Source organism: Phyllobates terribilis, unplaced genomic scaffold, assembly GCF_046119375.1.
Source record: "Phyllobates terribilis strain yellow unplaced genomic scaffold, ASM4611937v1 Scaffold_1__5_contigs__length_1240528914, whole genome shotgun sequence".
Taxonomy (NCBI): Eukaryota; Metazoa; Chordata; class Amphibia; order Anura; family Dendrobatidae; genus Phyllobates; species Phyllobates terribilis.
This window is the reverse complement of record NW_027362761.1, coordinates 1,215,521,430-1,215,535,360: the sequence shown is the minus strand read 5'-3', so window position 1 is coordinate 1,215,535,360 and position 13,931 is coordinate 1,215,521,430. Positions and strand designations below refer to the sequence as shown.

Genomic DNA, 13,931 nt, shown 5'->3' with positions numbered 1-13,931 from the left:
TAGAGCAGGAGAGAGATGAGGCTGTTGGAGCAGGAGAGAGATTAATATAGTAGAGCAGGAGAGAGATGGAGCTTGAGAAGCAGGAGAGACGTGGCTGGTGGAGAAGGAGAGAGATGGAGCTGGTAGAGCAAGAGAGAGAGGAATCTAGTAGAGCAGGACAGAGATGGAGCTTGAGAAGTAGGAGAGACAGTGCTGGTGGAGAAGGAGAGAGATGGAGCTGTTGAAGCAGGAGAAACATGGAGCTGGTGGGGCAGGGGGAAGATGAAGCTGTTGGAGGAGAGAGATAGAGCTGATAGAGCAGGAGAGAGATGAATATACTAGATAGAAGAGAGATGGCGCCTGTGGAGCAGAAAGGGGTTGGAGCGGGGGTAGCTGGAGAGTGATGGAGTAAGAGAGAGATGGAACTTGTGGAGCAGGAAAGAGATGTAGCAGGTGGAGCAGGAGAGAGATGGAGCAGGTGGAGCAGGAGAGAGATGGAGCAGGGAATAAATAAGACTAGTGGAGACATAGTAAGGAGGAGATGAACTTAGTAAATCTAGAAATGGATAAAGGATTAAGGACATGGAGAAGAAAGGTTTTTGAACTAGAAAGAGATAATGAAGATGAGGAGACAAGTGAGCTGATAATTCCACATAGATGTCAGCATTTACCTGGACAATGGCCTTAGAGCCTACAACCTCCAAAACTTGACCACTACGCACAGTTCCATCAGGAAGGGTGAAGTTGACGATCTCCGCATACTGGGCAAACTAAAATAGAAAGCAAAGGACAATAACTACAAAAACTTTCCACAGGTGGCCATTCACACTGTGCATCTCCAAAGCTTATTTAACAAAGAAACGTGCAAAGAAGTTCCCATCTGTAGAAGACAGCGGGCATATCTATGAATGAGAGAGCCTGTCCTGGGGCAAAATGTGCCAAAAAGAACGCGCTTGTTCTGGATTAGACATATTTATAAACTACAAAAAAAAACACTATTTATAAACTATTTGGCCCAGAAAGAATATTATATTTAACCATGCTCAACACCGGAAACTGCGAGATGAAGATTGAGATATATTTAGGAGGCAAGAACATAATATAATTAGTTATAATTTTATTTATTGAGCTTGTTCATTTTTTTAATTCAGAATTTAATTATACTTATAAAAAAATTGATTTTATCGTATTTATATGCTTGTACATAGGAGCAGTATTATAGTAGTTATATTCTTGTACATAGGAGCAGTATTATAGTAGTTATATTCTTGTACATAGGGGCATTATTATAGTAGTTATATTCTTGTACATAGGAGCAGTATTATAGTAGTTATATTCTTGTACATAGGAGCAGTATTATAGTAGTTATATTCTTGTACATAGGAGCAGTATTATAGTAGTTATATTCTTGTACATAGGAGCAGTATTATAGTAGTTATATTCTTGTACATAGGAGCAGTATTATAGTAGTTATATTCTTGTACATAGGGGCAGTATTATAGTAGTTATATTCTTGTACATAGGAGCAGTATTATAGTAGTTATATTCTTGTACATAGGGGGCAGTATTATAGCAGTTATATTCTTGTACATAGGAGCAGTATTATAGTAGTTATATTCTTGTACATGGGGGGCAGTATTATAGTAGTTATATTCTTATACATAGGAGCAGTATTATAGTAGTTATATTCTTGCACATAGGGGCAGTATTATAGTAGTTATATTCTTGTACATAGGGGGCAGTATTATAGTAGTTATATTCTTGTACATAGGAGCAGTATTATAGTAGTTATATTCTTTTACATAGGGGTAGTATTACAGTAGTTATATTCTTGTACATAGGAGCAGTATTATAGTAGTTATATTCTTGTACATAGGAGCAGTATTATAGTAGTTATATTCTTGTACATAGGAGCAGTATTATAGTAGTTATATTCTTGTACATAGGAGCAGTATTATAGTAGTTATATTCTTGTACATAGGGGCAGTATTATAGTAGTTATATTCTTGTACATAGGAGCAGTATTATAGTAGTTATATTCTTGTACATAGGGGCAGTATTATAGTAGTTATATTCTTGTACATAGGAGCAGTATTATAGTAGTTATATTATTGTACATAGGAGCAGTATTATAGTAGTTATATTCTTGTACATAGGGGGCAGTATTATAGTAGTTATATTCTTGTACATAGGAGCAGTATTATAGTAGTTATATTCTTGTACATAGGGGCAGTATTATAGTAGTTATATTATTGTACATAGGAGCAGTATTATAGTAGTTATATTCTTGTACATAGGGGGCAGTATTATAGTAGTTATATTCTTGTACATAGGGGCAGTATTATAGTAGTTATATTCTTGTACATAGGAGCAGTATTATAGTAGTTATATTCTTGTACATAGGGGGCAGTATTATAGTAGTTATATTCTTGTACATAGGAGCAGTATTATAGTAGTTATATTCTTGTACATAGGAGGCAGTATTATAGCAGTTATATTCTTGTACATAGGGGCAGTATTATAGTAGTTATATTCTTGTACATAGGAGCAGTATTATAGTAGTTATATTCTTGTACATAGGGGCAGTATTATAGTAGTTATATTCTTGTACATAGGAGGCAGTATTATAGCAGTTATATTCTTGTACATAGGGGCAGTATTATAGTAGTTATATTCTTGTACATAGGGGCAGTATTATAGTAGTTATATTCTTGTACATAGGGGCAGTATTATAGTAGTTATATTCTTGTACATAGGAGCAGTATTATAGTAGTTATATTCTTGTATATAGGGGCAGTATTATAGTAGTTATATACTTGTACATAGGAGCAGTATTATAGTAGTTATATTCTTGTACATAGTGCGGTATTATATTATTTATATTTTCTTCTTGAATGTTATAATTAGTAGTTATTGGAGTGTTTTTTGTAATCGCTGCTTTTAGTTCCTCTGGGATTTGCCGCTTTGGTCTCCGCCATAGAAGCTTTTTCTCCTCTGCAGGTTTCTGGATAATCTGCACAGTGTTGTATAACCGCAGCTGAATTGGAACCTTTGTTTCTTTTCCCAGAGAGTCCATTTAATAAGATTACTAGTTGGTGCTTTGCCATCCTCGCTGTTCTACTTACTTCAAATGATATTGTTGCAATTTTTATTGGCATCGCATTCTGAGATTATGGGTAAAACCTATAAAAATGCCTGGAGAGACTCCAAACCTGGGCACGGCCGCCATGCCCGGGGATCGAGCTGCGCAGCTCCATACAGAATCCTTACATGCCCTATGTGTACATGGCCCACTATACACAGATATAGCAGAGCTGGATCGCTCCGGTCCTAGTGACACACACAGCTCTGCTACATGTGCGCTCAGCACTTAGTTACACGGCGCACATGACATTGTTACTCAGGTATATGGCACGGATTACACGCGACATGAAATCATTCGGTTTCCATATTTTTAAAGTCGGAGTTGGGAAATATTTTGGACAATTTGTGCTCTCGCCCCATTAAAGCCCTTTTTTATTTTTTAATGTGTGTTATCAACAATAAATGATTTAATTTTCATATAAAAGTAAAAATTATAAACAAGGAGCTGCTCTCGGGCCATAATAGAGGCTTTTTTTTATCTCATGATGAAGCCTGCAATGCTATCCTGTACCAATAGAGGGAGCTATATGAGGTAGATCACTAGCACTGATAAGTGATGCCCAAATTATGCCATTAGAGTGGTGATGTATGGGACCACTACAAGGCCCAGCATCCCCTAGTCACTATAAGTGGATATAGGAGCCTATTCCCTTTCTGGCTCAGTGGTTAGCACACGGTGGCTCAGTGGTTAGCACACAGTGGCTCAGTGGTTAACACACGGTGGCTCAGTGGTTAGCACGCAGTGGCTCAGTGGTTAGCACAGTGACTTAGTGGTTAGCACGCAGTGGCTCAGTGGTTAGCACTGCAGCCTTGCAGCATGGGGTCTTGGGTTCAAATCCAACCCAGGGCAACATCTGTAAGGAGTTTGTATGTTCTCCCTGTGTTTGCGTGGGTTTCCTCCTCTGGCTGCCCACATACCTCATCTCTGGGTGTGGTTAACAAGTTAAAATGGAGTACTTTGTTTGACACATGGTCTGTGTGTATGGAGGGAGAAGGCCTCCTGTGTTTTGTTGTCTCCAGACTGAGCCAGTGGACTGGATGCTATCCAGCCTGTGTGCCCACAGGACTGGCTAACCAGAGACTTTGCCTGAAGGACTGTTTACTTTGTTTTGCCTTCACTAAAGGCTGTTTGTTTTCCCTTTTGCTTATGCACGGTTTATGAGGTAATAAATCGACATTGACATTTAAATGAAAATGCTTTCTGTTTGTCTCCTGATGCACCCAAGTGAGTAGAAACCCTACAATTGGTGTTAGAAGTGCGGGCCGCATTCCCAGCAAACACGTGTGACTGCTACAAGACGTACTGCATGTCCTGGGTGTAGTCTGCCACAAGCCAGCAAGCGACGCCATTCAAAATGGAGGACCTGCTTAAACATCTGGTGCAGGCACAGCAGGCAAAGCACCAGCAGCACCAGCAATTGTTACAGCAGCACAGAGAGCAGTAGCAGCAGCAACAAATGGCGCAACAGGAGACATGATAAGGGGGCGCCAGAGGGCTGCAAGGTCTGACCAAGTTTTCCTGACAACTGGGGGCAGCGGTGGGATCATAGGACATTAGTGATCTGGTTTGAGCAATCATTCCTCTCACTAAAAACTTGCACGGTTCTTACCTGGACCCTGCGCAAAAGTTTTGAAGATCGAACTCAGTGTTTATTAGATCTGAGACAATACTGTATGTGTAGCAGTTACCCCTACCCTTCTTCGTTTTTTTCTTTTTGTATTTTGGTGATCATGGTCGTAGTTGGGGAGCTCTGGTACAGCCAGCAGAAAAAGGACACTCTTATTGGAATATATATAACCAAAGGCATTGACCCCCTCGGCAAAAACAAAGAACAAATGGCTGCTGCACTGGCGCAACTGGAGGCAGAGCAAGCTTGTCTCCAGACCTCAGCATGGCCAGGGGTCAGCCGAGATAGGAACAGTACTGCTGTAGGGGTCCCACCTGTAGACGCACGCCGCGTCAGCGACCAGGGCTGCCTGGACCCCTATCTGCAGATGGCTCTACAGCAACTTCCTGCAGAGGATCATGAAGGACGGCTGAAAGTAATTCAGCAGCACCAGGAGGCTGTCCAGCGGTGAGCGGAGGCCCAAGCCCAGCGAGAGGCCAAGAGATCCGAGCGAAAGGCCGAGCGAGCCGAGTGGCAGGCCCAAGCTCAGAGGGCCCATGAACTGCAGATGGCCCAACTCGGGATCTCACCATCCACCTCACGGAACGGTGAGACCAACAATGAGACCCTGTTTAAACCCCGTCCAGACCATTTTCCTGTGATGGAAAAGGACGGCGACCTCGACACCTTTCTGAGGGGTTTTGAAAAGACTTGCAGACAGTACCAGCTGCCTGTGGACCAGTGGGCCCGGTACTTAACTGCAGGGCTGCGAGTCAAAGCTCTGGATGTGTTTGTAGCTCTTCCTCAGGGCCTAGATGGGAACTATGATGCCATTAAGCAGGCCCTAATCCAGAGGTTCCAACTGACTCCTGAGGTGTACCGTAAAAAGTTCCGGAACCTCCAACGTGGACCGCACGACAGTTACAGCGATGTGGTACATGGGCTCAGAACCAACTTTGAGCAGTGGATCCAAGGACTGTCAGCGACCACCTTTGAGCAGCTAAAGGATCTGATGGTGAAAGACCAGTTCCTGCATCTGTGTCCGACTGAGGTACGGCAGTTCGTGATGGATCGGGAGCCCCCAGATGCCAATAAAGCAGCGCAGATCACAGACACCTACGAGGCCAACCGGAGACCGGAGGTGCGGAAGCCGGTCGTCGCCAACTGGAAAGGAGGTAAGCCATCAACCACCATCCCTGCCCCTGCCAGCCGACCTTCCGGAGGCCTTGTCCCCGTTACCAAAGACCGGGCTGCATCTGATTCCCGCAAGTGTTATTTCTGCAACCAGACTGGTCATCTCAGCGCCACTTGCCCAGAGAAGCAGAGGAAGAACCCCCCATCCAAGGCCCCAGGGCCTAGTGCATCAGTTCTTTTGGTGGGTGGGCCGGTTGGGAGGGCCTGTGAAAACTTGCAGTCTGTCACTGTGGAGGACACTGTCACTGTAGGCCTCAAGGACACTGGGGCCGAACGAACCCTCATCCGAACTGGTGTCCCCTGAAGCGCTTATTCCCGGAAAGACCCTGACTGTCACCGGGATTGGGGGCGTCCGATGCCCCTTGCCCATGGCCCAGGTTTTTATTGATTGGGGTGCGGGGAGTGGGGTGAAGGAAGTGGGAGTATCTGAAAACCTAACTGCAAATGTTTTGTTGGGAACTGATTTGGGGAGGATGTTTGCTTAGTATGTCCCTGACACCCCTCCCCGATCTGATACGGTTGCTAAGGTTAATGCTGATAATGTGAATGTCAAAGCTTTACCTGATGATGATGATGATGTATTTGAAGGTACAGGAGAACTCAGCCATGTCACGCTGCGGGGTGATATTGCTGAGGATCCCCTAGCAGGAGCAAGTGTCAGTGATAAGGGTAATGGGGAGAGGCACGGGGACCATGAAGCAGGTGGTGCTGTGCCAGCGACCAGTGTCACAACAGACGGTGATCGGGCTGATGGTAGCTGCCCCATAAGTAGCACTGTGCCCGAGGTAATGGGGGAGGATGGGGAAGTAGTACTCATAGCCGCGCAGGCTGATGGGACGGTGTTATTCCCCGGGGAGACGGCCTACATAACCACTGTTACCCGCAGTCAGAGTGCCCAGAACGCAAGTAATGCCCTGCCTTCTGGACCCTCCTCGGACAGAGGAATACCGGAATCAGTTATGGACCCAGAGTCGGTCCCAAAGGGTCCCAGTGAGGACGTGGCCTTAACCTTACTTCTAGCTTCCTCCAGCCAGGAGTTTCAGGCAGCTCTGCACTCAGATGCTAGCCTGGAGACGTTAAGGAGCCTCGCTGAGAAACCCACCTCCAAGTCGGATAAGGATAGGGTATTCTGGGACCAAGGGAGGTTGTACCGGGAGACAGTTCCCTGTACACCCCAACAGGAGTGGCTGAGGGAAAGACAGCTGGTCGTCCCCTACCAATTCAGGGATGAGTTGTTGCGGATCGCCCATGAAATCTCACTCGCTGGACACTTGGGGGTCAGCAAAACCAAGGCCCGGCTGTCTCACCACTTTTATTGGCCCAAAATGGGGACGGATGTGGTGAACTACTGTCGCTCCTGTACCACGTGTCAAAGAGTGGGAAAGTCAGGGCTGGCTCCCAAAGCCCCCTTGATCTCTTAGCCAGTGATAGAGGAGCCTTTCCAGAGGATTGCTGTGGACATTGTGGGACCACTGGCCATACCCAGCAGCTCTGGAAAATGTTTCATCCTTACCGTGGTAGACTATGCTACCCGGTATCCGAAGGCAGTAGCCCTGTCCTCAATTAGGGCGGATAAGGTGGCGGACGCCCTCTTGGCCATCTTTTTGCGAGTAGGCTTCCCCAGTGAGATGCTTACTCACCAGTGGACCCAGTTCATGTCTCGCTTAATGGAGGCCTTATGTAAGAAAATACAGGTGCAGCATCTGGTATTGAGCGTGTATCATCCCCAAACCAATGGTTTGTGTGAGCGATTCAACGGTACCCTCAAAAAGATGTTAAAAATGCTGGTTGAGACTCAGGGACGCGACTGGGAGCGTTACCTCCCACACCTGCTATTTGCTTACAGAGAGGTTCCACAGGCCTCGACGGGGTTCTCCCCCTTTGAGCTCCTGTATGACAGGCGTGTCCGAGGACCCCTTGGGTTGATAAGGGAATCCTGCGAGCTCCCCAGGAGTGTCCATCGTGGAGTATGTCATGCGCTTCCATGACAAGATGCAGACCTTGACACAGTTGGTGCATGACAACATGGCGCAAGCCCAGGCTGACCAGAAGCATTGGTACAACCAGAACGTCTGAGCGTGGACCTACCAGGTGGGTCAGAAGGTGTGGGTGCTGGTCCCCGTACCAAAGGACAAGCTTCAGGCGGCCTGGGAAGACCCGTACGTAATTCACCAACAGCTCAACCCGGTCACCTACGTGATCCCTCTTGACCACGCGCGGGGTAGGCGGAAGGCTTTTCATGTTAATATGATGAAGGCTCATCAAGAACATGGAGCCTGCGTCCTACCAGTCTGCAGCCTGCCCAAGGAAGGGGAGGACGACCCCCTCTTGGACATGCTGGCCCAAGCGAAGGCCAGCGGGTCCCTAGAGGATGTAGAGATAAGCGCCTTGCTATCCGCACCCCAGAGGTCTCAGATGCGGGCAGTGCTGAAACCCTTCCAAGCAGTGTTCACCAACATGCCTGGCAGGACTGAGGCGGCGGTCCATGAAGTGGACACCGGGAATCATGCGCCACTCCGACGGACAGCCTATCGAATCTCAGACGAGATGCAGCATGTCATGCGCCAGGAGGTCGAGGAGATGCTGAAGTTGGGGGTGATTAAGCGGTCCAAGAGCGCATGGGCCTCACCTGTAATCCTGGTGCCAAAGAAGGACCAGACCACTCGGTTCTGTGTGGACTAGAGGGGACTCAACGCTATCACAGCCTCTGATGCACAACCAATGCCACGCATTGAGGAGCTGCTTGAGAGGTTAGCCAGCGTGAGCTATCTCTCCATTATGGATCTGAGTCAGGGATATTGGCAGATTCCCTTGAGCCCCAAGGCCCAGGAGAAGTCCGCCTTTATCACCCCTTCGGATTGTATGAATCCCCCGTCATGCCTTTTGGCATGAAAAATGCCCCTGCCACTTTCCAGCGAATGGTCAACCACCTGCTCCAGGGACTGGAGAGGTACGCAGCGGCGTACCTGGATGACATTACCGTCTTCAGTCCCACCTGGGAGGATCTGCGGCAGGTGCTCAGGCGCATTCACCAGGCGGGCTTGACCATCAAGCCAGGAAAGTGCCAGATGAGCATGAACGAGGTCCACTACCTGGGGCACCGGGTAGGTGGGGGTACTCTGAAGCCAGAGCCTGGGAAGGTGGACGCTATCGTGTCCTGGCCCACCCCCAGGACCAAGAAGCAGGTGCAGTCCTTCTTGGGCACCGCAAGGTACTATAGACTCTTTGTACAAGACTATAGTAGCCTTGCGAAGCCCTTGACAGACCTCACCAAGAGGAGCCTACCCCATCCAGTCAAATGGACAGATGAATGCGAGGTGGCCTTTCGGGCTTTGAAGGCTGCCCCGAGCAGCTCCCCTGTGCTAAAGGCGGTCGACGGCACATGGCCATTCTTTGTACAGATCAACGCCAGTGAGTTTGGCCTCGGTGCTGTGCTCAGCCAAGTCGACTCGGGGAACCAAGAACACCCCTTGTTGTACCTAAGCCGGAAACTGCTGCCGAGGGAAGTGGCCTATTCCACCATAGAGAAGGAGTGCCTGGCCATTGTATGGGACCTGCACCGCTTACAGCCTTACTTGTACGGGCGCCCCTTCACTGTCATGACTGACCACAACCCCCTGAGTTGGCTGCACACCATGTCCGGTGCCAATGGTAGGTTGGTACGCTGGAGCCTCACCCTACAGCAGTACGTCTTTACCGTTCAACACCGCAAAGGCAGCGAGCATGGCAATGCCGATGGGTTGTCCCGGCGAGGGGAGCCTCCAGAGATACGCCTGGAGGAGTACCAGAAGGTCCTACCTCCATAGCGCAGTCTAAAAAGGGGAGGTGTCAGGCAAAATGTATTTTTGTCCTAGTTTTAAAAATGTTGAAAGGACAGCCAGAGATGTCTTAAATCTCCGCCCCCTGTTCACTTGGATGGGACATCCATAGAACTCTACTCTTGCTTCCCCCAAACAAGGAATTTTTATAAACGCCATAAACCTCAGCCAAGAGCAAGCATACTGGTCTACACTGGATTTCCCCTCCAAAGTCCTATTGTGTAACTGTACAAACTTTTAATGTCGAGTTTAATAATGCACATGACTGTCACAAACACATGGACCACATTTTTGGGATGCTCACCTTTTTCCAGTTATGATGGTGTATCTTTCATAACTGGGAAACCACCAGAAACCTAGGAAATGGGTTCTGAGCTTCTGAATGTCATAGAAATATCATATTTGATATCAATCTTTGTGAATATTGGTGACGGCAAACATGATGTATCCATCTTGGATGTGGGGCCCCCCCATACCAAGATATGAAAGATGAAGGATTTTTATGTCTTGTACAGCTGGGTGGGTTCACAAAATCGAGCCCACGTGTGAGGTAAACAACATGAGTGTGTCCTAGTGTTTTGCCTCCTTACTAAAAACCAGAACGTCCATTTTGGCTTATTCCAACTCAGGGACATTAGACGCAAGCACTCTTCGCTGTGTGGAGGAATCACACCTAATTTCCGGGGAGCCGTCCCCCCACAGAATCTGAGACCATCACCTTGTGAAGCAGGTTTTGCTATTACTTATCCCTTTTATTTTAATAACTGTTGATGCATACATGTAAATTGTCTCCTTTATAATATCTTGTATATATTTTGTAAACACTGCCCACCTTTTGGGAGTAAATCATTAATTATTTACCAGTTTCGTTCTTCTTGTCCTATGTCGAGCAAACACGTTCCTCACTCGCTAATTCACGTTACCTACCAGGTACCCGATCCACCTGTTAAGCGATCGGTGGTGGCAGTATACCAGTGTTTATGTGATATTGTGGTTGAGGGTGGCTGGACGGAGGTATATATACGTTCCTGGAAGGAACTGGTGGTATATATATATCCTGTCACATCACGTGCCACAATAGTCGACATAAATGAGAGCAGCTGCGCCCTGTTGCTTATCCTCGGTCAATACCGTGTTTGACCAGCAGGATAAGGGGGCGCCAGAGGGCTGCAAGGTTTGACCAAGTTTTCCTGACATATCCCTTGGACAACCTTCTACCAACTCCCTACTAAACATCTTTTCTCCTTCACTGGGATCAGCTCCCTGAATGGGCAGGTATATTTCTCAGGTCAAACCCATCAACTGTTTCTGCATGTGAGACTCCCTGTGGGGACGGCTCCACCGGATCTACTTTCAAAACGTACACAATGAGCCTAGACGCTGTTTGAACAATCGCTTAAGGCTCCTGAGATACTGATGGGATTACTGGACTGCTGCACACTTTACAAGTAAAATTATTGTACATGAACTGACGAAAAATCAGAACATTAATCAAAACACAGCCAGCAAATCTCTAATAAAACACAATAATATTGACAGAAACGGAGCTCCATGCTGGAAAAGTCTCATAGTCTTTAGTAAGTGGGCCGCTCCTCACAGTGCTGTATAATGCTGTATGTGTGCTGTATGTGTGCTGTATGTGTGCTGTATGATGCTGTATGTGTACTGTATGATTCTGTATGTGTGCTGTATGTGTGCTGTATGGTGCTGTATGATGCTGTATGTGTGATGTATATGTACTGTATGGTGCTGTATGTGTGCTGTATGATGCTGTATGTGTGCTGTATGTGTGCTGTATGGTGCTGTATGTGTGCTGTATGTGTGCTGTATGATGCTGTATGTGTACTGTATGATGCTGTATGTGTGCTGTATGTGTGCTGTATGATGCTGTATGTGTGCTGTATGTGTGCTGTATGTGTACTGTATGGTGCTGTATGTGTGCTGTATGTGTGCTGTATGTGTACTGTATGTGTGCTGTATGTGTACTGTATGTGTGCTGTATGTGTGCTGTATGATTCTGTATGTGTGCTGTATGTGTACTGTATGTGTGCTGTATGATGCTGTATGTGTGCTGTATGTGTGCTGTATGATGCTGTATGTGTGCTGTATGTGTGCTGTATGATGCTGTATGTGTGCTGTATGTGTGCTGTATGTGTACTGTATGTGTGCTGTATGTGTGCTGTATGTGTACTGTATGATGCTGTATGTGTGCTGTATGTGTGCTGTATGTGTGCTGTATGTGTGCTGTATGTGTGCTGTATGTGTACTGTATGATTCTGTATGTGTGCTGTATGTGTACTGTATGGGTGCTGTATGATGCTGTATGTGTACTGTATGTGTGCTGTATGGTGCTGTATGTGTGCTGTATGTGTGCTGTATGATGCTGTATGTGTGCTGTATGTGTGCTGTATGATGCTGTATGTGTGCTGTATGTGTACTGTATGATGCTGTATGATTCTGTATGTGTGCTGTATGATGCTGTATGTGTGCTGTATGTGTGCTGTATGGGTGCTGTATGATGCTGTATGTGTGCTGTATGTGTGTTGTATGTGTACTGTATGATGCTGTATGATTCTGTATGTGTACTGTATGTGTACTGTATGTGTACTGTATGATGCTGTATGTGTGCTGTATTTGTGCTGTATGTGTGCTGTATGTGTACTGTATGTGTACTGTATGATGCTGTATGTGTGCTGTATGTGTGCTGTATGTGTACTGTATGATTCTGTATGTGTGCTGTATGTGTACTGTATGGGTGCTGTATGATGCTGTATGTGTACTGTATGTGTGCTGTATGATGCTGTATGTGTGCTGTATGTGTACTGTATGTGTACTGTATGATGCTGTATGATTCTGTATGTGTGCTGTATGTGTACTGTATGATTCTGTATGTGTGCTGTATGTGTACTGTATGGGTGCTGTATGATGCTGTATGTGTGCTGTATGTGTACTGTATGGTGCTGTATGATTCTGTATGTGTGCTGTATGTGTGCTGTATGTGTGCTGTATGATGATGTATGTGTGCTGTATGTGTACTGTATGGGTGCTGTATGATGCTGTATGTGTGCTGTATGATTCTGTATGTGTGCTGTATGTGTGCTGTATGTGTACTGTATGGTGCTGTATGTGTGCTGTATCTGTACTGTATGATGCTGTATGATGCTGTATGTGTGCTGTATGATGCTGTATGTGTGCTGTATGATTCTGTATGTGTGCTGTATGTGTGCTGTATGTGTACTGTATGGTGCTGTATGTGTGCTGTATGTGTGCTGTATGATTCTGTATGTGTGCTGTATGTGTACTGTATGGGTGCTGTATGATGCTGTATGTGTGCTGTATGTGTGCTGTATGTGTACTGTATGGTGCTGTATGTGTGCTGTATGTGTACTGTATGTGTGCTGTATGGTGCTGTATGTGTGCTGTATGTGTGCTGTATGTGTGCTGTATGTGTGCTGTATGTGTACTGTATGATGCTGTATGGTGCTGTATGTGTACTGTATGTGTGCTGTATGGTGCTGTATGTGTGCTGTATGTGTGCTGTATGTGTGCTGTATGGTGCTGTATGGTGCTGTATGGGTGCTGTATATGTGCTGTATATGTGCTGTATGTGTGCTGTATGTGTGCTGTATGTGTACTGTATGATTCTGTATGTGTGCTGTATGTGTACTGTATGGGTGCTGTATGATGCTGTATGTGTGCTGTATGTGTGCTGTATGTGTACTGTATGGTGCTGTATGTGTGCTGTATGTGTGCTGTATGGTGCTGTATGTGTGCTGTATGTGTGCTGTATGTGTGCTGTATGTGTGCTGTATGGTGCTGTATGGTGCTGTATGGGTGCTGTATATGTGCTGTATATGTGCTGTATGTGTGCTGTATGTGTGCTATATGTGTGCTGTATGTGTGCTGTATGTGTACTGTATGATTCTGTATGTGTGCTGTATGTGTGCTGTATGTGTACTGTATGGTGCTGTATGTGTGCTGTATGTGTGCTGTATGGTGCTGTATGTGTACTGTATGTGTGCAGTATGGTGCTGTATGGTGCTGTATGGGTGCTGTATGGTGCTGTATGTGTGCTGTATGTGTGCTGTATGTGTGCTGTATGGTGCTGTATGGTGCTGTATGGGTGCTGTATATGTGCTGTATGTGTGCTGTATGTGTGGTGTATGTGTGCTGTATGTGTACTGTATGT

At 46.2% G+C, this 13,931-nt stretch overlaps 1 protein-coding gene across 1 annotated transcript in view; it reads right to left on the bottom strand.

The window, feature by feature from the left end:
- ATP6V1B1 (ATPase H+ transporting V1 subunit B1) overlaps positions 1-13,931 on the bottom strand; it is a 379,213-nt gene that overhangs the window by 119,963 nt on the left and 245,319 nt on the right. The window contains exon 3 of the mRNA XM_073649636.1: positions 651-749. Coding sequence (XP_073505737.1) covers positions 651-749 — 99 coding nt within the window. The remainder of the gene's footprint in view (positions 1-650; positions 750-13,931) is intronic.